The sequence below is a fragment of the Balaenoptera physalus genome, assembly GCF_965194825.1.
Source record: "Balaenoptera physalus genome assembly, chromosome: 8".
Lineage (NCBI taxonomy): Eukaryota > Metazoa > Chordata > Mammalia > Artiodactyla > Balaenopteridae > Balaenoptera > Balaenoptera physalus.
The window spans coordinates 19,185,899-19,212,905 of NC_138887.1; the positions used below are offsets into that span (position 1 = coordinate 19,185,899).

Below are 27,007 nucleotides of genomic sequence, written 5' to 3' on the forward strand. Positions count from 1 at the left end.
CACTTGTATGAATCTCAACTTTATCTTCTAAAAAATGAGGATAATTATACCTACTTCACAGGCCAATGTAAGAATTAAATGAGGTAATCCAACATTGGTTAAAGAATAATTCTCATCCCATCCCTCTAACAGCATCAATAGGCATTCATTCCTTACAGCGGTTTGCCGTGGTTAAGTGCAGGGACTCTGGAGAGTGCAGCTCTCTCACAATTACAGCTGTGTGACCTTGGACACATTACTTGACCTCTCTGTGCTTCAGTTTCTTCGTATGTAAAATGTACTATTAACAGTAATTTCCCCATAGCGTTATGAGGATTAAAGGAGTTAATATATGTAAAGTACTTAGCACTCGGCATATAGTAAACATTTAAAAAGTGTTAGCTAAAAATGTTCAATAGTTTTGGATTCTTTCTAGAAGTGATTCATTTCGTCTTAGGTTTTAGTCACATAACGGGACAGGAAGAGGTGGTGACAGCCTTGCCAGCTGCAGGCGAGTGTCTTGTAAGTGAGGCAACATCGCCTGCCTGCGGGGAAAAGGTGGTGGTGGTGGCTTCCCCTAGGCTAGCGAGGGTTGCCGTGGATGGTTGCAAGGCAGGTCCCGGTGACAGCCTTTGTAGCCAGCAGCCAGGCTGCCTCGCATCCAGCCTTTGTTACCGACTGTTTCCTCCCTTGTGAAATGGGGATCATTTTTGCCTCTCCGGGTGTTGTGAGGATTAAATGAGGTGACTTACCTACGGCCCAAAGCCTGCACCAGCACAGAGCTACAGCGGTAACGACTGTTACATCAAATATATACAACAGTTGAGCCCTGGGGGATTCTGAAGGGAGGGAAACCAGAAGGCAGCTAGAAGTGGCCCTTCTACCTGTCTGAACTCGGCCTGGGTAAGAGGAAAACCACCAGTCTCTTCCTTTTGCAACAAAGTGACTACAGAGGTCTCCCCTTGGAAAGACTCCCCTTGTCTTTTCGCACTCCCCCCCCCGTCCCCCTTCCCCGCCCCGTCCCCCCAATGCAGGCAAAGACACCATCCATTCCAATTTTATAATCTACTCATTTCTGTACGTGCGGGTTTATCTGGACTTGGTGGCAAGCCAAGGGTGGGTGGGGAGAGGCATTAAAACCTGGCAACCCCGCTCCCCCATCTCCGGATGCCGCAGGGCTCCTGCCAGCCGTCCTCGGTTAGAAACGTGCTTTTTATTTCTCTTCCCCGCAGCCTCCTGTGCAGCAGCTCATTACCACCCACTTCAATCACCGCTGCCAGCATCTCCCCAGACGTTTTCCCCTCCCCCCATTTCAGGGACATTGGTCGTAGCTGACATTTAAAGGAAATAAACACCGATTTAAAAAATTACAACCATCTCCGCCTGAAGAACCCAGCAGCAATGAATAATAGAACAGTCCAGCGAAGAGCGCCTGTCGGGGCTCAGCTCCGCCAACCCTTCCCGCCACACAATTCCCCACACCCGAGCAGCACAAATCACCATTTCCAGGCACCACTGGAGGCTGCCAATTCTACTTTCGCTTAATCTCATTTTAAATCCGACTACAGATGAGGCTCGGTCGCTGCGGCGAGGAGCCGGGCGGGGGCCAGCGGGAGAGACTCGAGGCCTGGGTGGGAAAGAAGCGCAGGGGCCCCTCGCGTTTCGGGGCCGCGGGCGGATCCCCGGAACAAGTGCGGGCCGCCGGGGGCTCCGAGGCGGGCGAGCCCCGAGGGGCGCGGGGCGCAGCCGGCTCAGACAAAGAAGCCGGCGCCCGCTCCCGTCCCCACCGCCCCTCTACTTCCCCCTCGCCTCCTCTCAGGAAAAAGGAGGGAAATCTGAGGGGCAAAAGGGACTGTCCTCTCCTTTTGCTCTTCCGGACAGCTGGGCGGGAGGGTTTCTCTCTCTCTCTCTCTGAGGCGTTTAAGTCCCTCCCTGCGGATTCGCGTACCTCGTGGCCCCGAGCCCCCCTCCCCCAACCCGACCGACTCGCATCCCTCATCTGCCCTTCAGTGTGAGAACTGGGCTCAGGCGCCGGGCCTCGCTGAGGCGTGCGCCCTGCACCGCGCGAGGTGCGGCGAGCGAGCCCGAGTGGGCGGGGGCCGGGCGGGCGCGCGCGGCGCGGCGCGGCGCGCAGGGGCGGGGGAGCGGCCGGGACACGTGTGGCGGCGGCGGGGGCGATTCCGCGCCGCGGGCTTTAAGAAGGTGTGGAGTGGGCCGGGCGCTTTCCCAGGCCTGGCGGAGGGGCGTCGCGCACAGGCGGCGGCGGAGGCTGGGCGGCGCACCGCGGCAGCGGCCGACGCGCTCTCGGCGTCCGCAGCCCGGCCCCGCGCTCCCGCGGCCCAGAGAAACTTTGGGAGCTGCAGTCTCCCGCGGAACTTCTCTGCGGGGCTCCGCGCCCGAGGCCTCTCTGCTCCCTCTTCCACCTTCTCGCCGTCTCTCCACGCGGCTCCTTCGTCCCGGCGCCTCCAAAACTGAATGAGAGAGCGGCGCTCGGGGCGCGCGGCGGCGGCAGCGGCGGTATGGAGCGCAGTGGCTGGGCGCCGCGGACTTTGCTCCTGGCGCTGGTGCTGGGGACGACGCTGAGGGTGCGCGCCGCGGTGGGCTATTACCCCCGCTTTTCGCCCTTCTTTTTCCTGTGCACCCACCACGGGGAGCTGGAAGGGGATGGGGAGCAGGGCGAGGTGCTCATTTCCCTGCACATTGCGGGCCACCCCACCTACTACGTACCGGGACAAGAATACCATGGTAGGTACCACAGCATCTCCGCGCTCGCCGCCCAGCGCAGCTTTGTGTCCCTTTCCTTCTTCCAGGGGGCCGTTTAACCAAGAACCGTGACAACCCTTACCTCAGCATTACTTCTGAGGAGGGAGAGAAAACAAAGTTAGCGGGGGATAGAGTCGCGAGTTGGGATTTATTCCCCCCCCGTCCCCCCTCCCCCACTCCACACACTCCCCTCGCGCGTCTCCCCGTGAGGAGCCGGTTCTGGTGAGAAACGCCAGAGAATTCTTGAGGTCTTTCCTCCTCCCTCGTGGTTCTGGCACCTGACACGTGAATGAAAACGCTCATCTTGTTTCCTTAACCCGAGTGCTTGGATTCCAGACCTTTGTCCTGCTCCCGGTTCCCCCTGAAGGGCATCCGGGGGGTGCTGGGCTTTGCGGACCGGCTGATGACAGCTTGACGCGCCCCGGTCAGCGGCCGCCCCGCGCCGTCGCCCGCCGGCCCGCCGCAAAGTTCTCGCTGCTCCCCAGCCAGGGGTCCCTCTCGTTTCCTTCAGTGTCAGACGACCCTCCTGACAGAGAGCGGCTGCTTCCAGCGCTCTGTTCTTTTAAAAGTGGCTTTTAAAATGTCAGCAAAGGGTGCTTTTTTCCGAGTCCTCTCTTACTTGTAACCTGCTACTTGTTTTTAGAATGATCTCTGTGATGTTTCTTAACAACTGTGTCTTTAATCTGCACAGCTTTAATTTCCAGGTAGGGGCTGGAAGTTCCTTGTAATTTAAAGGTACCTTTTAAAAAAGGATCATTCTGGAGTCCTTCATCATAATGAAACATGATCGAAAAAGGACAGTTTAGCTGCAAGCAAGAGAATTTTCTGTAGTGCGTGCGTTTTTGATATTTGAAGCGAGTAAATCGTGTATGTGGGATAATAAGATATTGTCTATTTTCTGTTATTTCCGCTGGAACTCCTGAATATTTCACTTCTATGGAGCTTTTAAGCGGTGACAGGCACTGTTTAATTAGAATTTCAAGGCAAAAATACTGATACCCAACTATTGTCTAGTGATTTCCTGTTATAGTTTCCATCTCTTGTAGGCTAACAGTTATTGGTATAGCAGGAGATAATCCAGGGAGCAGCTGGCATTTCAGATAAACATGGATATAAAAATGATAAGAATCCTTAAATTTTCTATTTAGAAAGCCCTTCATATCTGCTTTAAAATGTTTAGCCTAAATAAATGCTTTCTAGAGACTGAAAGTAGTGCTTTTACAACTTTCTTGTGGCATGGTGTCAGCCTTGTCTGTAGAGCGGGAGTCTAATTCGGTTGGAATTTTAGACTTTGGAATATTAAATTTCTGTAACTGGTCCCTTCTTTTAAAATGCTTATTGTATTCTCTTTCCAAGAACAGTCTGGTGTTTCTCTGAGTTCATGAGAATCTTTTAAGGAGAAGGACCAGCCAATATGATGGCAACCCAGACCTCACCCAAAGACTGATTGACTGAGCTTGTCACTTAGTGTGACCTTTAGTAAAGGTGCTTGCCCGTTATTAGCTCTAAGTGAGAGTGGTAGGTAAGTGAGTCAAGGCTGGGCTAAAAGGTGTGATTGTCAGGTTGTGATGGAAGACCTGTGATAACACGTAGCCTTATTTTTTTTTTTTTTCCTGTTTTCCATATCCTTTGTAAGGTGCCAGCATAGAAAACTTAAAAATACCAAAATATGACATAGCCTTTGCTTTTGCTATAAAGCTAGCAAATATAAGTCAGCCTAAGACTGACCATAATCACATCCTAAGTCAGAAAAGGAAAGAATGATAGAGAGTAAGCATACAGTGTAATACTTCAAGTTGCATATTGTGTGGGAAAGTCTCAATTTCTACCTCTTCTATCACCAGAAAAGGTAGAGAAATTTTATTATGTAAGTTTTAGAAGATCGAATTATTATTATAAACTTTGAGAATGGTTATTGTAAGATTTTAAATTCCTGTTACCTGTTTTGTCAAATATTTAGATTTTGAAACTGGCTGTAGCTATAGGTCTTCAGTAAGAGTTTTTCCTTGTAAAATTTTCTACGGGTAGAAGAAATGTTTAAAAATGAAATGGTGCTTACATGTGTCTCCTTTTCTTTTAGACCTTTGGAAATTAATGTTACAAATTAATTATGTAACATCTATTTAAGAATTGAACCGTTGATAGGAAAACTTAACCTAATATACTTTGGGAGTTAGCTCATTTTATAGGAGACCAAAGTAGGAGGTTATTCAGCCAAAATTTTTTAAAACTAAGAAATATGTAAAATATTAGCTTGAGACTTTATTTGTAATCTTCCGAATCTCTAAAATGTAACACTTATGTCAGGAAAACTCAGTCTTATCTGTGATTTACATTGAAGTCAGCATTTGAGGGAATGGTTTCTGGGAGCAGCTGATGGCTGTTAACTTTTTTACCTAAAGGAATGCATTGAGATGTACAGTGGTACCTAACACAGAACATGACTGTAGACCAGGCTGTGTCAACTGCCCTCTGAGACTTGTGTTGTGAGACAGAATATGAAATGGAGAGGCAAATGTCAGAGTTCAATATCATGGGTCTCTGTATGTGTCATATTTATTTAAAGATTTTTGTTGAAAATCTTTTGAAAAAAAAGCAACAAAAATATAATAACAAAAGAATTTGAAATTTGTGTATCTACAGCATTGTCAGCTATTTCCAGTGTTAAGTAGTATATCCATCTGTTTGCAGTTTTGGCAACTCTGTAAACAGTTCATGGTTACTTTTGCTAGTTCTCGTCACTCGTTCACTTGGTACCTCTGTTGACGTCTTCCTATAGCTTTTAAAATCTGTTGTCTATGACTTTCTTGAGATGACATCGTTGGTCACAATGAACTATGGTGTCTTTGCATGATGAGTACAATGCAGTTTAGAAGCTCAGCAATAAGAGGTGATACATATGTATATGTATATATATATCATGTTGAATTAGAAAAGTCTCAGGGTCAGAACATTTTTTTCCTAGAATTTCCCTTTTTTGCACAAATCCCAAAATATGGTCAATTTCCACAACATGGTTTCCAAGCCTTGTTTTTTTCTGTGGGGGGGCCAGAAAGTTGCAAATGATGGGAAAATAGGAAATGGAAACCCAGATGGTCCAGTCAGGTAGCCATTTCTCTTTCCCAGCCACACCTGGCTGTTCACTGCTCCTTCTCCTAAGGGCCGGGGCAGTATTGTGAAACATGCAAAGGTCGAGTTGATGTCTGCACCTTTCCTTTCCCCTGATAATCCCCTCTTCCTCACCCCCGCTCAGGCTTTTGTTTAAAACTCCTCCCACAGCCAATTTGTAGTGACTGTGACTTGTCAATGTTATATTCTCCCACAATCTTAATTACAACTATGGAAAGATGTTTTTCCCTTTTTGTTCAAAAGAATTTTGGCATCACTGAGCAGGCAGATAATATATTTTGAGATAGAAAGACTTTTAGATAACTCTGAAATCCTGTAATGAGGACCTGCCTGCTCACAAGATGGGCTTTATTCAGTCACCATCAAAAAGGAGAGGTCAGACATAAGAGAAAACTTAATCTATGAAAGCCAAGCATAAGTAAATGAGTCTGTGGAAAGTGCTTGAGCTTTGGTGAGACAATTTATCTGAATTTCTAAAAAGGCGAGAATCCCCATTATTAAGGTGGCATAAGGTGGGGGAAACGTTCCATTACAGTGGAAAATACGCTCTAAAATATTGATTAAGAGAAAAAAATTGTCTTAAGCAGAACTGAATTGTTAATAAAGCATGGTGCTTTAAAAAGGAGATTTGATTGTATTTTGTAAATCCAGTATCACTATTGGTAGTTCTTTTGTGCTACATTTTCATTCTATTATTTATTTAATCCTATTGTGGGGTGGGTGGGAAAATCAATTTCAACTGCTAAAACAGAATGTTTACCTAAAAGAGATATAATCAGGATTAAGTATTTATGGTATTTTGTTGTAAGAATTGCCAGTATTCCTATTATACATACATGTGTTCTGGAATCAACTGGTTGCTAATTAAAAATCACCGTTCAAAGGCAGTTGCAATATAATGACTTTTCAAGTATAAGACATAATTTTTGGTAATATACTCTAGATTAAATTCCTTTCAAAGAAATGATTTTTTAAAAAATTTGAATTAAAGTTATCTGCTATTGCTAAGGTAACTGGCTTGTTGATCGGGTGAGTGGATATTTGTTTTTTATATGTCTCTGATTCTGGAATCAGCATATTTAAACTCAGATTCATTTGTCGAATGTAATTTATAAGTGAACTGCAGCTGTGTCCTGCTTGCATATGACTTTGAAAATTGAACATTTAAAGCATTTTTCTCTACTTGTCTTATATTTCATCTCACTCTCTACAATTTATTTCAAACATATTTTACTGATGTGGTTCAGATCATTTCTTAAATCATATAAATATTGCTTTAATATATATTCCCTGTGTGAGTTTCAATTCCAGTCATACACTAAAAAAATCAGGTCTTCAGAATCATAATTGGAAACATCTAATTTAGGCAGGTATTCTTACTTCAGTCACAGCACTACATTACTAGAAATTATTTAATTAGAATATTTTCCTCCAATATTTATGAATCTTTATTTTAAACTATTATTTTTAATTTCATTAAAAATGTTAAAGAGTAAACTAAGAAAGTTGTATCATTGTAATCATACAAGTATATTTTTTACAGGACCATCTTATTCTAATAAATTTGTCTTTTCATCTTTAAAAGTGAGTGATAGATATTTTCACAAGATTTTAAAGTCAATACTATTGACTTTCAAAATTTTTCATAAATTAGTTTCATTCAAAAGACAATATCTAAAACCAATCTTTGATTTATTTTTTTCCCTCTCTGGAATTGGTCAACTCTATAGATGATCTGGGAACCTTACATTATCAGTTATTTAGGATATGTTGCATATTAAGCCATAATTGTTCCTCCGATGACTTCAAATGACACTTTGACAGTTATTTATTGTCTTTAATCTTCACAAATAGTTGTTGATACATATATGTTTGAAATATATTTCAGATAACCTTTACATTAGACAAGCATAAATAAATTGAGCTACTGGTGCTTTTTGAACATTGGCATTTAAAAAAAAATCTTGTATATATTCTCACACAAAAATATAAAGTTCTTCGTTTTTTTTTAAGTTCTTTCTTTCTTTAAAAGTTCTTTATGCCGTATTGAAATAGAAAAAAATGGATAGCCCTACACTCAGTGCATTTGGTTAGAATGGACAGGTTCACGTAGGGCTTTAAACTATGTCTGGGTAATGGCATAACACACATATGAAAAGGAAAATTCATTTATCTAAATATTTTGGCTTCAAGAATAATTTGGGTGATTAATCCACGTCACCCCTACCCCACCGATTTTAGAGTTATTTATATTGAATAAAATAACCAAACTGTATAATTTCAATCTTATCAACCTTAAACAAATAAGTATTAAAAACACATTTTCAGAACTTGGAATTGAATTTTCAAATATGAAGATTTCATAATGACTGTTCAAACACAAGAATGGTGTGTTTAAAAATAATATTCTTGGCTCTCAGGAAATTCCACATGAGGTGATCTCACTTAGGTGTCAGTTGTGTAGCTTAGAGAGTAATTTTCGCCACGGTCACCTGCCATGCCCATCTCATTGAAGGCAGAGCTTCTGAAGGGTTGAATGCTGTGCCTACAGGTTAACCAATTATTTTAGAGAAACACATGTGTGCTTCTCTAAAACTACACACATTTTTTCCTTCTTTATTCGATTTCCTGTAGGAGCTAAGTGTAGCAACTGGATTTGGGGGTGTGCGGAAGGGTCACTACACATGTACAGATGTTGATTTGAGGCTTAAGGCAGCTCTAATCATTCAAAAAAACAAAGCTAAGGTAATTAGATAGCTTTTGAATGCCACAAAGAGATAGTTATAGGAACTCTGAGGTTCTGAAGTAAACACTGAAAACCCAGGTTATCTTTTAATGCTAATTTAGCTTTCCTTAGAAACATAAAACTTTGTTTGGAAAGCAAAATAAATTAAATTTTATTGATTAAAGGATTCTTTGAAACTATAGGAGAACTCAGGAGTGTTTCGAATAGCCCTGGTTATTGATGTACGCCGGTGCCCACATACCAAGTTACATGAAGGAGTGATGATAGTTTACCATTAAGTGCTACCCTCACCTCAGAATCGTCTCTCTCTGCCTTTCCTGCTCTGCCCCTCTCTCCTTACACCTGTATCTGACCTGCTTTCTCCCATGGCCCCTCTCTTCCTCCTAAATTTTCTCATTTTCCTTCTTCTTTTGCTCCTTTCCTCCATGTCACAGGGCCTTGTCTTCCCTCTCCTCTTCCTTCCTCTTTTCTGCTTCACAACTTGATTCCTTTGCTCCTTCAATTCTTTCTCTTTTTCTTTTTCTTCTCTTCAGATTTCCTATCACTAGCTTTACCCCTTTTTTTCCCTCTAACTATAACATGAAAAATATTGGTGTATATATATGTATATATTATATAATTAGTATATATTGTACTCATTGGATGTTTACAGTAATAAAAGTGGGTGAGTAGGCCTTTGTATTTCGCTCAGAAAATTAATGTTATCTTTCTGTGACATGCACGTGCCCTTTTTAAAAATCATGGGTTAGTTATTCCTGGTGGGAAAGTAGGCTCTTCTTCCTATACTGTAAAATCTCTTAGAAGAACTTTCAAGCCAGTAGCTGATTAATTCTGAGTTAGCTACTGTCAGCTATGGGGTCAAACTGCAGAATCAGAAGTCTGTGCATGGAAGCACATATATACACCATGAGGAAGAGTTGTAGAATTTAGAAAAATGCACACTGAATTAGCTTGAATCTAAAAGGCAGCTCAATTTTGAGATGTCTTCAATGCTTGAGTGCATAGAGACTCTTCTAGTAAATGGATGAGGGCTGTCTCTGTCATCACCACAGTCACCTCAAGTTATCTCCTTTACTTGCTGGTCTCTTTGCCAAGACTCGTAACAGTTGCATAGCTATGAAATAGTGATGACACCTTTTTAGGTAGCTGGCATTTAACAGACAGGTCGAAAAGGGGGTGGGGGGAGTTGGTATGAACACTAGATTGGGAGTCAAGAAGGGAGGTGTGTTGCTCTGGGGTAGGTTCCACAGTCTTTCTTCAATGAGACCTATTTTACTGTTTTGTACCTGTGAACGCTAATGTCTATTCCAGCTCAAAAATTCAAAGATTCCTTGGCTGAGAGCTCAGACTTATACTAGAAAGAAAGTCTAGGGAGGCACAGTGATGTAGTGGGAAGAATTCGAGCTTTGGCAGCAGAGAGACCCATGCTTATATCCTTTCTCTGCCACTTATTAGTTGTGTGCTTTCAGCAAGTTACGTACCCTCTCCTAGCCTCAGTTTCCTCATTTCTAATGTAGAAATAATAGTATCCGTATTTGGAGGCTGCAATTATTAAATAAGGTAATGCATATATTAGATAGTAGTTATTATCATCTGGTACAGTCACCCAGCATGAGATAAGGATTTTTGAAGCATTGGATATACAGATAGGAGCTCTTTACCCATGCCTGTTCATTTTGTGCCTTGCCAACATGTGGCCCATTTCAAGGGAAATTCCAAACTGAGTATATTAAGGAGGGTCACAAAAGTAAAAAAAAAAAGTCACCTTGTCACCAAATATGTATGATCAGAAAGTTTCCCAACCAAAATAGATATGACTTGCCTAGAATTAAACAGTTGATTAGTGTAGTTCTAGTCTAACCAAAACTTTTATTAACTTAGCCAGTTCCCAAGTCAGACCTTCCTGTTCCTAAATTGAGTATGTTTCCTTAGTTGATGGCCATGATAACAACCAAACTTTGTGTATTTAGGTGGTAGTCTAGGAAAGATGCCAAGATAAGTAAATAACATCGGTTTAATATATTTTGTTAAATCCTACAATATATGTGTCTACAACCCCATGTAAAATAATTTTAAAATACAAAACTGTTTCAACAAAACTAGAAATGAGAGAAATTGATTTTGATAGTGAACCCAGAGTTCACCCCTCAGGGGCTGACTGAGGAAACTTAAATCCACACAGGGTTAGGTGGTGAAGTAGAAGGCTAGTTCATTTATGATAAAACATATCCTTGTCAGGATAAAGGCATTGGCTGACCAGTGTATTCTGTCCACAGTATCAAAGTTTATATGGGTGGGCAAATGACTATTAGTAGGCTGTTTGGCAGCATGCAGTTAGATGATCTCAGTGGCAGATTCCACACCTAGGAAAGCTTCTCCATCCAATCCAAGTCAGCTGGGCTGGTTGGCATTTTCCCTAGATTGTACTGGAGGAACACTGTCCTCTTTCTGGATTCTATAATGCCTCATTATGTGGCATACGTTGCTCGTTGTCTACCCAGTGATTACTAACATGCCCTTTCTTACTAACTGATTTTGAGAACAACTATGTGTCTAGTTAAAAATGCTTACCTCCAAGGCTCCCCTGCCATGTAATTTAGTGAGATGCAGTGGAAGTCTACCGGGTAGGGTCTTTAGAAAGATTATTTTTAAAATTAATAAAGATGATTTTTAAAAGGACTCAGCAAATACTTTTTGCTCTGCCCTTACCCATTTCTTCTAGGCAGGGTGTGGTACAACCATCTTGTGACCTTGAGGATAATGGTCCCATGCTAAGGATGGTGGACCAGGAGTTCTGAAGGAGCCTGGGTCTTTATTTATACCTTTGAGCGGCTGTATCAGTCCTGGAATACCTCTTCTGGACTTCTCATATCATAAGAAAAATCAGTTGGGTTCTTGTTATTTGCAGCTGAGTGCAATCCTAATCATTTCTTCTGAACACACAAATGACTCAGTTTACATTCTCTTTTAGGTCAGTCACAATTCTTGTATCAAGCTCTGAACTGCTCTGGTTCTCCCATAGAATTGCTTTTGGTCACCTTGATGGAACTAGGATATTTTCTAAGACAGTTTTGATAATATATTTTCAGAATATCCTTCAAGATGTGCTACTTATGCAGGTGGCAAAAATAGTGCATTTTATATTAACTTTTTAGTAATGTTTTGAGAAGGTAACCTGTGCCTGACCTCCAATTTCTGGAGTTTCTTATAACTGACAATTTATGCTAGTGAGTTTGTTTATGAACTTTGTTTCCTGTCAGTCCTATCTCTCTAAAATGCAGTATCACCATATGTAAATCCTGTTGACACTTAAAATACTTAGATGTGTGACATGGTTGTGAATGTGAGCTCTGCCCCAACCTTAACCTTGTTTGTTATGTCTGGCTCAGCCTCTAGGACCAAATCCAATAATGTCATTTCTTTTGCTTGCTGCATATCGACAGAGGAAACAGGCATCTCAGCCTTACCTTCAGGAACATGTAATCTTTTTGTTTAGGCCACCTTTGTTATGAATGTTGAAATATCCTATGATCATGGTTCCAGATCTTTTCTTACTTCCTTTTCTCATGTAAACACTTCCTGCATCCTCATCCTGCAAAAAAATGTTATAGGTCCAGTGATGGTGATGGAGGAATATAAGAAAATTAGTTGGTTTTAGGCATTTTTAGAAAAGTGGGTTCACATTCCCATTCCAAGCACTGATACTATCAACAATTTTTTTAGAAAGGTAACTCAAGAACTTAGGAATAAATTAATAACAACAACATTAACAATAGCAAACTCTAGAGTAGCACTTATTATGTGTCAGGTACTGATCTATATGCTTTACATATATTGATTCATGTAATTCTCACAACAGCCTCATGAGGTAGGTAGTATTATCCTCCTTTTGTTTGTGGATGTAGAAACTAAGTCACAGAAAGGTATTTTGCCCGAGATCATAAAGCTGTCATGCAAGAGTGCTCCAGAATCCATACTTTTAACTGATATGCATTTCTTTTTAGAAATGACAATTATTTCAAGAAAGGAATAGTAATAAGAAATAACGAAAGACATTTGAAGAAAGAGAAAATAAGGAAAAGTAAAAGCTAATTTCGTTATTTAAAATAAAGATTGCAAAATCAAACCAGAAGGATGATATCCATGCCAAACTAGGCCAGAATTTTACAGTCCTAAATATTTCTTGACTAGATATCACCTTCCAGATGAAGCACAAAGCAAAGATATCATTTAGTATACTGCTGACCTAAAAGAGTTAACATGCTTTCAGAGTATCACCACAAATACAAATATAAGAAAGTGATTTGCAAATTTTGCTCAAATTTATTTTTAACATTTTGATGAATGTAATTTTAATGAAGATTTTCAAGTAAATAGGAAATTTATTCTTTGACTCACTAATAGAACTTGAGAAGGACATGAATACAAGGGGAGAAGTATAATTTAAGCAGAGAGACATTTAAAAAGATTTTCATTGATGTTCATCTATTTGTAATGTATTTCTTTCTTTAGGAAATTCCTGTGAGTGTTATCTGTCAGCAGGTAGATCCTGTGAAATTGAGTGATGGGGTACATGGTGAAACTCCTGGTGACAAGCCAGATCATCCTGCAGTGTCTGACCTCGCTCATCAGAGGTCTGTTCTCACAGTGAAAGTGACACCAGTGGGATAATGTTTGTTTTGTACTCGCCTTTGTAGGGTTTTCATATGTGGTTCAGACTTATAAAAATCACTTTCTCTTGAGCTTATCTGAATGAGAAGAAAAGGGCTAAGCATCCTCTCCTGCTCTTGCTCCCAAATTAATTCACCTTCTGCCAAGGAGGGCAAAGGTCAGCCATAGGTTTTCTTGCAACCAGGTGAGGTGGCAACGTGAATTACGTTAGTAATGCCAATGTTTCCTGATTTGTCACCATTATAGTTTATCCCAGAGTTTGACATCAGATCTGAACTGAGAGCCACTGACCCCTGGTGGAAATAATACAGAGGGTGGAGGACAGATTCAGGGTAGGAGCTTCCTGTATGGAACCCACAGAGGTTCTCAGCGGGCCTGAAGGAGGCCCATGCTTTCACTAGGAGAGAAAAATTTGCTTCATTGGACATTAACAAAAGGACAGTAGCCTTAAAAAGCTATTATCAAAAAGTGTAGAGAAGGTCCACATAGAGATCATTTCTTTCCTCAGGCGGGACACACCGGATCATCTCTCCCTTTAGTATTCGCCTGTGAGCTGTGCCTAGCTGTAGTTCTAATGGCAAATCTGTGAGCCTCCAGGGTGGTGTAGGAAGCCAAGAGGCTGCTTACGGGGTGATCTGACTTGATGCAGGTATTAAACTATTGAGACTGTTTCTCTCAAATATGAGTGGTTTATTTCAGCCTTTTAACAGAAACTGTGAGGCAGACACTTCAATTCCAAATAAATTGTGAAATATTTTAAACATATAGAAAACTACAATAAATTAAAATACAAAATTGGTATCACTAATGAGTACCCAAGGGATACCTATCTGTATTCATTGAAGTAAAATGCAGATGCTCTGGAGATCAAGCACTTCACAGTTGTTAGAATAATACTCTTTGATTTGACCCGCATTGCTGAATGATTTTTGCATGGCTTAGAAGAGATTGTCCTGTCCCATCTATGCCAGTGGTTCCCATGTGTTTCTGCAACATAATGAAAAACACGGAATCTCTGCAAGCATAAAAGAGTAGGATATCTTGAGTGAGGTACATGCTTGATAGTCATCCTGTAGAAAAAACTGGTAAAAAAAAAAAGTCTATTACTTTGATTAGTTAAAGACAAATAAGTATTTCCAGTGAATGAAAAGAATGTTTCTCCTTAGAAAGATTTGTCAGTAAAAGAAAGATTTACAACCAGAATTTAGGATGGTTACTGGAATATTACCAAATAAAACAATTTCTTAAGCTTTTATTTTGCTTACGATAGCCTCTAAACCTTTATTTTTACTTACGTTGAGAAATGGACCCACTTGAGGATTTATGCATTTTATTGTGAGCTACCACAGAGCTGTACAGTTTGGAGAGTGGCAGGTGTGCCAGGGTACCCTGGCTGCCAGCCACAGAAACCGGTTCTGGCTAACTTGGGCTAAAGGAATTCATTAATAGGAGGTGGGTTAACTTGCAGAATGGAAGGAAAATCCAAACACTAGATTTAGAAATGATGATAGTGTATCAAGGAGCAGGGAGTGGTCAACTGCTAAAGGAATCGTGGTGGTAAGAACCATGATTTTCTGACTTCTTAAAACTTTCTGGCTTTTTTTCTGATTTTCAGCTTTTCTGGCCCCAAAGTTCGGATGAATCCTCTCCAACTCCTTTCCTTTCTTGTGTCACTGAATTCTAATTCCTGGGACCACAAGTCTCATTGGCCGACCTGGGGTGTGGCCATCCCATGAGATGGATGTTGAGGTCAGAGGAGTATCTGTCTCTGAAGGAAAATGGAGGTGTTGTTACCCCAAAGAAGAGAGAGTGGGTGTAAGGCATACAGAAACAACAGATGAGTGCCACAGTATTCACAGTATACATTTAAGGAAAAAAAGGTGTGAAATGACCTCTGGGATAGCAAGGTATTGACAACACAGGCCATGTGGAGAAGCAGTGCTCTCTGGGGTACTATAGCACCCTTCATCAAATGTGAAGATTTTAGTGATGTTTTGGGGAGCGAGGGGCAGAGGGCAGAATTATCTTTTTGTTATGCATATCGATCCAACCTAACAGTGACTTATCATGCTTTTGTGTTTTTGTGAAAGTGTCTGATTCTCTTCTCAAAGCTGCACAGATTGCCTATCCTTGTACAAGACACCCATATTCACTGCGATGTGTATACTTTTCTCTTTACCTCAAACACCGAGGGATCTTAACACTCAGTGACCTGCAAGGGAATATCAAAGGTAAATTAGTGAGCACATGTCTCTGCATTCATGCATCACTGTAGACAAACCATCCCGATATTCACTAGGAAGATGTCAAAATGCTTCTCTCAGTCCTCCTTTGCTCTTTCTTCTTCTCCTCCTTGACTCTGTGGTGTCGGGGCACCCAGGGCTCTGTCCTTTCTCCTTTTCTCTTTTTCATCTGCCCTGTCTCCCTAGGGATGCCATCCATTCTGATGCCTTAAGTGCCAGTCTACATGTTGGTGACTCTCTCACAACTCCCTGAACTCCTTTGTCTTACTCTCCACTCAGCATCTCCACTTGGATGTCTATTGGCATCTCAAACTTAATATACCCACAAATGAGCTTCTTGTTTCCCTCACCCTGCCACCCCCAAAGTAGCTCCTACTCGAGTCTCTTCAACTCCATTATTGCCAACTGAGTCCTTACCGTTGTTCAGTCCCCAGACCTTCTTTCCCTAGCATCCCACACCCGATCCATCCCTAAGTCCAGCTGGCTTTACATTAAAACACACCCAGAATCTGCCATTGCCACCACCCTCTCTCACGTGGATTACAGCAGGCTCCTGATCACTTCTCCTGCTTCAATGCTTGTCACCTTCATTCTAGTCCTAACACAGCAGCTGGAGTGATTCGGTTAAAACCAACCCTCTGCTCCATACCTAGGACAACCATCCAATCCACCAAGTTGCCTGGAGCAGCTCTGCTCTGCCTCTGTTTTCCCAAAAATATTGCCTGAATTTGAACAATAAAATCTTCTGTAATTCTATCCATACTTTACGTTGCTCCCCTTCTCCTTAAGAAGAAGAGAAAGTACTTGGTGTGGCCTTTAAGGCCCCGTAGCACCTGCCTCCTCTGTTACTTTTCTGACCTCATATCTTACTACTTTCCTCTTACTCTTCCACTGAAATCATCAAAAGAGGGCCTCTTTTTTGTTCTTCAGACACATGTGGGGCTCAGTCCCATCTCAGAACCTTTGCACTTTCTGTTCCCCTTTTTAGCATGCTGTTCCCCAGATAGCCCCATGCTCCCTCCCTTCCTGATTCAGGTGTGTCTTCAGATGTCCCCTTTTCAATGAGTTCTTCCCTGTCCACACTATTAAAGCTTTGTCCTCTCTTCTCCCCAGTATTCCGTATCCCCATGGACTGCTTTGTTTTCCTTCATAGGTGTTATCATCATCTATATATTTTACTCTTTACCTTGTTTGCTTTCTGTGACCATCAGCATAATGCCTTTAAGTTCCACAAGGCAGGGATTTTTGTCTGTTTTGTTTGCTGCTCTATTTCCAGTGCCTAGGATAGTGCGTGGCACATAGCAGGCACTTTAAACATTTTGATTTAATGAATCAATGAGCAAAAATAGCACTTGAGAATCCTGTCTAATCTCAGTTATATTTAAGATTGTTATGTGAAAGTGATATTCCAAAATAATTAAAGCAATCAAGAAGATAATTTATAAAGATATATTTGTGAGTACAATTTGGCCTTTTGAATCCATGATAACAATGTTTAAAAAAATCTAAAAACCATGTTTCTACTTTCCCACCCTCCAAACTTACAAAATTCTCATGACTTTTGTGAGACTATGCAACTTTATTTATAGTAGTCTGTTGGATTGGCTTTGCTTTAACTATATGTTAGCATATCCAGAAAAGTTCTCATAGCAATTAGTGACTAGAATTATTAATAGAAACTATAATAGACTTGAAGCTCTTATTCCCAGAAGCTCCTCTGTGCTGTACCATAAATAAATTTGAAGCAATTTTGATGAATGGGTATATAGTTTGCATTTAAATTTTCATCTGAATGGGAATAAATAATGGGAAGAACAGAGACCGAAATAGCTTGGCTCCGTACTCAACAGATACGTACCAACGTTAGAGAAAACACACAAAAAAGGAAACAAAAGATTTCTCTTAAAAGATTTCATCTTTTAAGAGAAATCTATTTGGGCAGTGATGAATATATGAAGGGAACAGCAGCTGGGAATTCTGGCTCTTCATTACATTTTATTTACTGATACCTTGTAAGTTGACAGCATCAGAGGTTCCATACTTACGGATTTCAACAAGAACGTTTCCAGGAGTTGTGAGAACTGCTCCTCTTATAGATAAGATTGACAATTCTTTTCCCCACTCTATTTCTAACATACATGGACACTTTAATTTATAAGCCTTTGAAATCAGAGGAGACTTAGCTCTTAGGGATTTGTGGTGGTGGACAGCACACAAGCTGGGTTGGTTTCTGGACTTTGCATTTTCAAGCTACGTGGCCTTGAGCAAGTGACCTCACCTCTCTGTGTCTCGGTTTTCCCTTCTGAAAAATAGCAGTGATGATAGTACCTGGCTCATGGGTTTGTTATGAAACTTCAGTGAGACAGTGCTTATAAAGAGCAACACAGTGCCTGGCACAGAAAATAATGTTAGGTATTATTATTGTCGCACACTTGCTGATATTTTTTTCCTGTGAGTAAATAGATCTATATTTACAAAAAAAGGATTTATAATCTTTTTTTTCTTAACATTATGTGCTCATTTTTTTAAAAAATTAATTAATTAATTAATTAATGGCTGTGTTGGGTCTTCGTTTCTGTGCGAGGGCTTTCTCTAGTTGTGGCAAGTGGGGGCCACCCTTCATTGCGGTGCACGGGCCTCTCACTGTCGCGGCCTCTCTTGTTGTGGAGCACAGGCTCCAGACGCGCAGGCTCAGTAATTGTGGCTCACGGGCCCAGTTGCTCCGCGGCACGTGGGATCTTCCCAGACCAGGGCTCGAACCCATGTCCCCTGCATTGGCAGGCAGATTCTCAACCACTGCGCCACCAGGGAAGCCCAGTGTGCTCATTTTATTGATATTTTTCAAAAAAATACAATTTTAAGAGCTGCATAATACTCTATTGAATGGCTATAGCGTAATTTATAAATTTATAAATGTTTGACATTTTTGTCATTTACATTTTGTTTTCAGTGTTATAAACACTATGGTGAATATCTTTATACATCTTTCCAAATTTGGCAAAATTTTTTCCCTCAGGTTGTCATGAATTTTTATATGCAGATTATGTTAGTAAATTTATGAGAACAGGTGTATTTTTGTTTCTTTTGTTCTCTCATACTACTTTTGTGCTTGGGGAGTCTTTTCCTACTCAAACATGAGATAAAAATTTACATAAATATTTTCCCTGTCTTATTTTAAATTGTAGATTATCATAACTCCATGCATTGTTAGTGCATTGATCTCATTTGTTTATGTTTCTTTTCTTGTGGAGCAAGTGGCTCCCCTAGAACCACAAAGGCACTCTCTGTTGATACAGTAACCTTCTGCCATTACCTGCTTTGTCTTAGCCACTATTCAAAATGCTCTTGAAAAAGCTGTCCCATGTACCATATGGATTGAATTATTGCTACTGACTGCGGTGGTTGAGTGCAAATGCCAGATGCCTTTACTTAAGCCTTCAGGGGACATTTGCTTTTTTCAGCAGGGTTTAGTTCACTCTCCTGCATAGAATTCTTTTTGGGATTCTGATATTCTCAGTTGTGAGCCACCACTGGATCAGAGAAATTGCTGACATCATGAATTTACTCTTTTGCTGATGGTACCTTTTTTGAGTGCCACTAATAAAGCACTTCTATCTAATCTTGTATCACATATATATTATCTTATGCCTACATACATTAACAGTGTGTGAAGCAGCTACCTTTTTTTAAATAAATAAATTTATTTATTTATTTATTTTTGGCTGTGTTGGGTCTTTGTTTCTGTGTGAGGGCTTTCTCCAGTTGCGGCAAGTGGGGGCCACTCTTCATCGCGGTGCGTGGGCCTCTCACTGTCGCGGCCTCTCTTGTTGCGGGGTATAGGCTCCAGACGCGCAGGCTCAGTAGTTGTGGCTCACGGGCCTAGTTGCTCCGCGGCATGTGGGATCCTCCCAGACCAGGGCTTGAACCCGTGTCCCCTGCGTTGGCAGGCAGATTCTCAACCACTGCGCCACCAGGGAAGCCCGCAGCTACCTTTTTTATCCAAGAAAATATTAATAAACCAGAAAGTGAACACATATGAAATGCAAAGTGTGTAGGTTTCTTGTTCTTTCTAATTTAGCTCTCAAGCTACTCCTGTTACTCCCAAACTTCATTTTACCCTTTGTCTGTAAGCCTCTGTCTGACAGTGATGCTGCATCTCATCATGGCCTTTTCTTTTCCTAAATCTAGTGGTGTCAAGCATCAGGAGTCCTCAACGGCTGACTGCCCCCTCTATTCTAAACAGAAGTCAGGTGTCTGATGCCAGCAGTTGTGACATGGGATCTGCCCATACCTCACCTGCGTTTCAATCCTGTCAGTGCGTTTCAGTGGGATAGTACTGTACCTCTCTGCCCTGTAGTTCTAGGGATTGCTCAGTGGGAAAATTTAGAAAGTTTAGTGTGTGAGCCAGTGAAATCCTCTTTGAAATGGTCCTCAGGACTGAGCCCTTCCCGTGTGAGAGAGGAAACTAACCTCTAAACCGAATCTCTTACTTGTAAGCAATCATGTGTTTTGTCTGGGTATGTACATCCAGACACAAATGGGATCAAATTATACCTAGCAGTCAGCTTTTTTTCACTCAGCTTGTGTTTTCAGTATTATGCAATAAATGCAGAGCTTCATCTTTGTTTGGTGGCTATATAGTGTTGTATGGATGTACACAAATACAAAGTTGACTCTTCTACAACATGGGTTTGAACTGCATGGGTCCAGTTATGTGTGGAGTTTTTTCAGTAAATACATACGCAGTACCACGTGTTCTGAGTCTGGTTGAATCTGCGGATACAGAACCATGGATATAGCAGACCAACTATAAAGTTATACGTGGATTTTCGACTGAGTGGAGAGTCTGTGCCCCTAACCCCTTATGGTTCAAGGGTCAGCTGTACTTAATTCCCCTTTTTTTTTTTTGCATTTCTAAACAATTCTTGTTTGTACCAGGCTTTAAAAAAGTCAAAATACAGTTGGCACTAGAATTGTGATTTTATGCCACTTTGATAAATTAAGGGGGAAAAAAGAATGATAAGTACTGATAAGATTATGGATTTCAATGTGGTCATCAAAGTCAAACTCTAGGAAACTTACTAAGTTGTTAGTACCTAGAAATTCTATGAACACACATATTTTCTAAGAAACACATATCATTCCTCAGGTAGAGGTTCCCTCATTTCATTCCCATATTATAGAGCTTCTTTTTTTCACTTGTATAAACATTTAGGTTAGATGAAATGATGACAGAAATCAGTAGCAAGTAACAAACAGTGGGTAGCACTACATATATTGCATATAAAATGTTAGGAGATAACATGAGCAAAATTATGTCCTAAAACATGTAGAAATTTAATGTAAAACCCCGTTGGAAAATCCCATGGCTCTGTTGATCACACAAGAATCAACGCCCTACTATATATAAAATAGATAACCAATAAGGACCTATTGTATAGCACAGGGAACTCTACTCAATACTCTGTAAGGGCCTATATGGGAAAAGAATCTAAAAAAGTATGGATATATGTATATGTATAACTGATTCTCCTTGCTGTACACCTGAAACTAACACAACATTGTAAATCAGCTCTATTCCAATAAAAATTATATAATTAATTAACTAACTAAAAAAAGAATCAATGCCCTTTGATGAGTGCACTGTGTGACTGAGGACAAACGGGAGATAGGACTGACCTCCTTTCACCTAAAATCATGCAAACCTGTCCTGTTTAACTTAGCATAGAGACTTATTTTTCATATTTTTATTCATGACTACTGTCCAAACACAAATAATCTGCGTTCTGCTTTGTCCATATATCCTCAGTCCAGTGCCCACTCATCGCAAATCTAAGACTTTGCCTGCTGTAGTTCCCCAGGCAACAGCCTGAGAATTTACCAAAAAAAAAAAAAAGAAAGAAAAAAGAATTTCTCTCAAAATCTTTTCTTTTCACAACTTTATTATCCAAATTCTCCACTGTAAAATGGCAGACCTAGATTCTTTTTTTTAAATTACTTTTAAAATTATCGTAAAATACACATAACATTTAACAGTTTTAACAGTTTTAAGTGTACAGTTTAGTGGCTTTAAGTACATTCACATGGTTGTGCAACCATCACTACCATCCAGCTCCAGAATATTTTTTCATTCTTCAAAACTGAAACTCTGTACCATTAAACAGTAACCCCCCATTCCACCCCACACTGTCCCCAGTCTCTGGCAACTGCTGTTCTACTTTCTGTCTCTAGGAATGTGACTACTCTCGGTACCTCATATAAATGGAATCATATGGTATTTGTCTTTTTGTGCCTGGCTTATTTCACTTAGCATGTCTTTAAGTTTCATCTGTTTTCTAGCATATGTCGGGATTTCCTTCCTTTTTTTTTTTTTCATTTCTTTAGCTTTTTAGTGACAAATAATATAGAACAGAGAAGTAGCATAGGTGTACAACTCACTGAAATTCATAAAATGAACAGTGTATCTCACATCTAGATCAAGAAACAAAACATTGCCAGGAACACAGAAGTTCCTCTCATGTTTCTTTTCCAGGTACAACTCCCTCAAAGGTAGCCACTGTCCCTGATTTCTTTTTTTTTTTTTTTAATTCAAACAGAAAGTCACAAAAATTATAATCATCCTCATCAGTTCACTGAGTCCCATGTAATTAATTTTTTTTTTCATCTTGATCTTTTGTTAGCACTTTTATGAATTCATCACTTTTCCATTAGAGTTCTGAAAATGCTTATTCATTCAGTTCAGCAGTATAGTCAGTTACCAGAAACCTATACTTGTCAGAGTCTTTTCCATGAATTCCTTGAAGATGAAACCCTTTTATAGGAACATTTTTGCAAAAGCATCAGAGTACACCCAGAACTGTCTATAAATGACAAAAGACTTAAAAATGACCATGGTTAAAGATTGGATGAAAGTTCATAATCATGCAATTGACAAGGAAATTTAGTTATTTCTGAGATATACATTTTAAAGTAATAACTAGAATTATGACTTATAACATTATACCAGAACATATAAGATTTTTAGAAATTTCATGTAATGTCTGAAACATTTATATTAACATATTTCCATACAAATAACCCAAAGAAAGTTTAGGATTAGTTGTTTTCTTTGTTTGTTTTTTTATACTACAGGTTCTTATTAGTCATCAATTTTATACACATCAGTGTATACTTGTCAATCCCAACCGCCCAATTCAGCACACCACCATCCCCACCCCACCATGGTTTTCCCCCCTTGGTGTCCATACGTTTGTTCTCTACATCTGTGTCTCAACTTCTGCCCTGCAAACTGGTTCATCTGTACCATTTTTCTAGGTTCCACATACATGCATTAATATATGATATTTGTTTTTCTCTTTCTGACTTCACTCTGTATGACAGTCTCTAGATCCATCCACATCTCAACAAATGACTCAGTTTCATTCCTTTTTATGGCTGAGTAATATTCCATTGTATATATGTACCACTTCTTCTTTATCCATTTGTCTGTCGATGGGCATTTAGGTTGCTTCCATGTCCTGGCTATTGTAAATAGTGCTGCAGTGAACATTGGGGTGCATGTGTCTTTTTGAATTATGGTTTTCTGGAGGTATATGCCCAGTAGTGGGATTGCTGGGTCATATGGTAATTCTATTTTTAGTTTTTTAAGGAACCTCCATACTGTTCTCCATAGTGGCTGTATCAATTTACATTCCCACCAACAGTGCAAGCAGGTTACCTTTTCTCCACACCGTCTCCAGCATTTGTTGTTTGTAGATTTTTCTGATGATGCCCATTCTAACTGGTGTGAGGTGATACCTCATTGTAGTTTTGATTTGCATTTCTCTAATAATTAGTGATGTTGAGCAGCTTTTCATGTGCTTCTTGGCCACCTGTATATCTTCTTTGGAGAAATGTCTATTTAGGTTTTCTGCCCATTTTTAGATTGGGTTGTTTGTTTCTTTAATATTGAGCTGCATGAGCTGTTTATATATTTTGGATATTAATCCTTTGTCCGTTGATTCGTTTGCAAATATTTTCTTCCATTCTGAGGGTTGTCTTTTCGTCTTGTTTATGGTTTCCTTTGCTGTGCAAAAGCTTTTAAGTTTCATTAGGTCCCACTTGTTTATTTTTGTTTTTATTTCCATTACTCTAGGAGGTGGATCAAAAAAGATCTTGCTGTGATTTATGTCAAAGAGTGTTCTTCCTATGTTTTCCTCTAAGAGTTTTATAGTGTCTGGTCTTACATTTAGGTCTCGAATCCATTTTGAGTTTATTTTTGTGTACGGTGTTAGGGAGTGTTCTAATTTCATTCTTTTACATGTAGCTGTCCAGTTTTCCCAGCACCGCTTATTGAAGAGACTGTCTTTTCTCCATTGTATATCTTTGCCTCCTTTGTCATAGATTAGTTGACCATAGGTGCGTGGGTTTATCTCTGGGCTTTCTATCTTGTTCCATTGATCTGTGTTTCTGTTTTTGTGCCAGTACCATCTTGTCTTGATTACTGTAGCTTTGTAGTATAGTATGAAGTCAGGGAGTCTGATTCCTCCAGCTCCATTTTTTTCCCTCAAGACTGCTTTGGCTATTCGGGGTCTTTTGTGTCTCCATACAAATTTTAAGATGATTTGTTCTAGTTCCTTAAAATTGCCATTGGTAATTTGATAGGGATTGCATTGAATCTGTAGATTGCTTTGGGTAATTTAGTCAATTTCACAATATTGATTCTTCCAATCCAAGAACATGGTATATCTCTCCATCTGTTGGTATCATCTTTAATTTCTTTCATCAGTGTCTTATAGTTTTCTGCATACAGAGCATTTGTCTTCCTAGGTAGGTTTATTCCTAGGTATTTTATTCTTTTTGTTGCAATGGTAAATGGGAGTGTTTCCATAATTTCTCTTTCAGATTTTTCATCATTAGTGTATAGGAATGCAAGAGATTTCTGTGCATTAATTTTGTATCCTGCAACTTTACCAAATTCATTGATTAGCTCTAGTAGTTTTCTGGTGGCATTTTTAGGATTCTCTGTGTATAGTACCATGTCATCAGCAAACAGTGACAGTTTTACTTCTTCTTTTCCGATTTGGATTCCTTTTATTTCTTTTCCTTCTCTGATTGCTGTGGCTAGGACTTCCAAAACTATGTTGAATAATAGTGGTGAGAGTGGACATCCTTGTCTCGTTCCTGATCTTAGAGGAAATGCTTTCAGTTTTTCACCATTGAGAATGATGTTTGCTGTGGGTTTGTCGTATATGGCCTTTATTATGTTGAGGTATGTTCCCTCTATGCTCACTTTCTGGAGAGTTTTTATCATAAATGGGTGTTGAATTTTGTCAAAAGTTTTTTCTGCATCTATTGAGATGATCATATGGTTTTTCTTCTTCAATTTGTTAATATGGTGTATCACATTGAGTGATTTGCGTATATTGAAGAATCCTTGCATCCCTGGGATAAATCCCACTTGATCATGGTGTATGATCCTTTTAATGTGTTGTTGGATTCTGTTTGCTAGTATTTTGTTGAGGAGTTTTGCATCTATATTCATGGGTGATATTGGTCTGTAATTTTCTTTTTTTGTAGTATCTTTGTCTGGTTTTGGTATCAGGGTGATGGTGGCCTCATAGAATGAGTTTGGGAGTGTTCCTTCCTCTGCAATTTTTTGGAAGAGTTTGAGAAGGATGGGTGTTAGCTCTTCTCTAAATGTTTGATAGAATTCACCTGTGAAGCCGTCTGGTCCTGGACTTTAGTTTGTTGGAAGATTTTTAATGACAGTTTCAATTTCATTACTTGTGATTGGTCTGTTCATATTTTCTGTTTCTTCCTGGTTCAGTCTTGGAAGGTTATACCTTAGTAAGAATTTGTCCATTTCTTCCAGGTTGTCCATTTTATTGGCGTAGAGTTGCTTGTAGTAGTCTCTTAGGATGCTTTGTATTTCTGCGGTGTCTGTTGTAACTTCTCCTTTTTCATTTCTAAGTTTATTGATTTGAGTCCTCTCCCTGTTTTTCTTGATGAGTCTGGCTAATGGCTTATCAATTTTGTTTATCTTCTCAAAGAACCAGCTTTTAGTTTTATTGATCTTTGCTATTGTTTTCTTTGTTTCAATTTCATTTATTTCTGCTCTGAACTTTATGATTTCTTTCCTTCTGCTAACTTTGGATTTTGTTTGTTCTTCTTTCTCTAGTTCCTTTAGGTGTAAGGTTAGATTGTTTACTTGAGATTTTTCTTGTTTCTTGAGTTGGCTTGTATTGCTATAAACTTCCCTCTTAGAACTGCTTTTGCTGCATCCCATAGATTTTGGATCGTCATGTTTTCATTGTCATTTGTCTCTAGGTATTTTTTGATTTCCTCTTTGATTTCTTCAGTGATCTCTTGGTTATTTAGTGACGTATTGTTTAGCCTCCATGTGTTTGTGTTTTTTTCCGTCTAATTCATTTCTAATCTCATAGTGTTGTGGTCAGAAAAGATGCTTGATATGATTTCAATTTTCTTAAATTTACTGAGGCTTGATTTGTGACCCAAGATGTGATCTATCCTGGAGAATGTTCCGTGTGCACTTGAGAAGAAAGTGTAATCTGCTGTTTTTGTATGGAATATCCTATAAATATCAATTAAATCTATCTAGTCTATTGTGTCATTTAAAGCTTCTGTTTCCTTATTTATTTTTATTTTGGATGATCTGTCCATTGGTGTAAGTGAGGTGTTAAAGTCCCCCACTCTTATTGTGTTACTGTTGATTTCCTCTTTTATAGCTGTTAGCAGTTGCCTTATGTATTGAGGTGCTCCTATGTTGGGTGCATATATATTTATAATTGTTATATCTTCTTCTTGGATTGATCCCTTGATCATTATGTAGTGTCCGTGCTTGTCTCTTGTAACATTCTTTATTTTAAAGTCTATTTTATCTGATACGAGTATTGCTACTCCAGCTTTCTTTTGATTTCCATTTGCATGGAATATCTTTTTCTATCCCCTCACTTTCAGTCTGTATGTGTCCCTAGGTCTGAAGTGGGTCTCTTGTAGACCGCATATATATGGGTCTTGTTTTTGTATCCATTCAGCGAGCCTTTGTCTTTTGGTTGGAGCATTTAATCCATTCACGTTTAAGGTAATTATCGATATGTATGTTCCTATGACCATTTTCTTAATTGTTTTGGGGTTTTTTTTGTAGGTCCTTTTCTTCTCTTGTGTTTCCCGCTTAGAGAAGTTCCTTTAGCATTTGTTGTAGAGCTGGTTTGGTGGTGCTGAATTCTCTTAGCTTTTGCTTGTCTGTAAAGCTTTTGATTTCTCCGTCGAATCTGAATGAGATCCTTGCCGGGTAGAGTAATCTTGGTTGTAGGTTCTTCCCTTTCATCACTTAAAGTACATCATGCCACTCCCTTCTGGCTTGTAGAATTTCTGCTGAGAAATCAGTTGTTAACCTTATGGGAGTTCTCTTATATGTTATTTGTCATTTTTCCCTTGCTGCTTTCAATAATTTTTCTTTGTCTTTAATTTTTGC

At 39.8% G+C, this 27,007-nt stretch overlaps 1 protein-coding gene and 1 long non-coding RNA gene across 4 annotated transcripts in view; one reads left to right on the top strand and one right to left on the bottom strand.

Annotated features, from left to right (window-relative positions):
• LOC309666314 overlaps positions 1-27,007 on the bottom strand; it is a 1,163,838-nt gene that overhangs the window by 887,587 nt on the left and 249,244 nt on the right. The gene's annotated exons all lie outside the window — the stretch shown is intronic.
• Positions 2,204-27,007, top strand: part of RELN (reelin) — a 528,909-nt gene continuing 504,105 nt past the window's right edge. For 2 of the 3 annotated variants that reach the window (XM_082473379.1, XM_082473378.1), the window contains exon 1: positions 2,204-2,724. In XM_082473379.1, coding sequence (XP_082329505.1) covers positions 2,499-2,724 — 226 coding nt within the window. In that variant the 5' untranslated portion in view covers positions 2,204-2,498. The remainder of the gene's footprint in view (positions 2,725-27,007) is intronic. The other variant, XM_082473380.1, reaches the window with a different exon arrangement.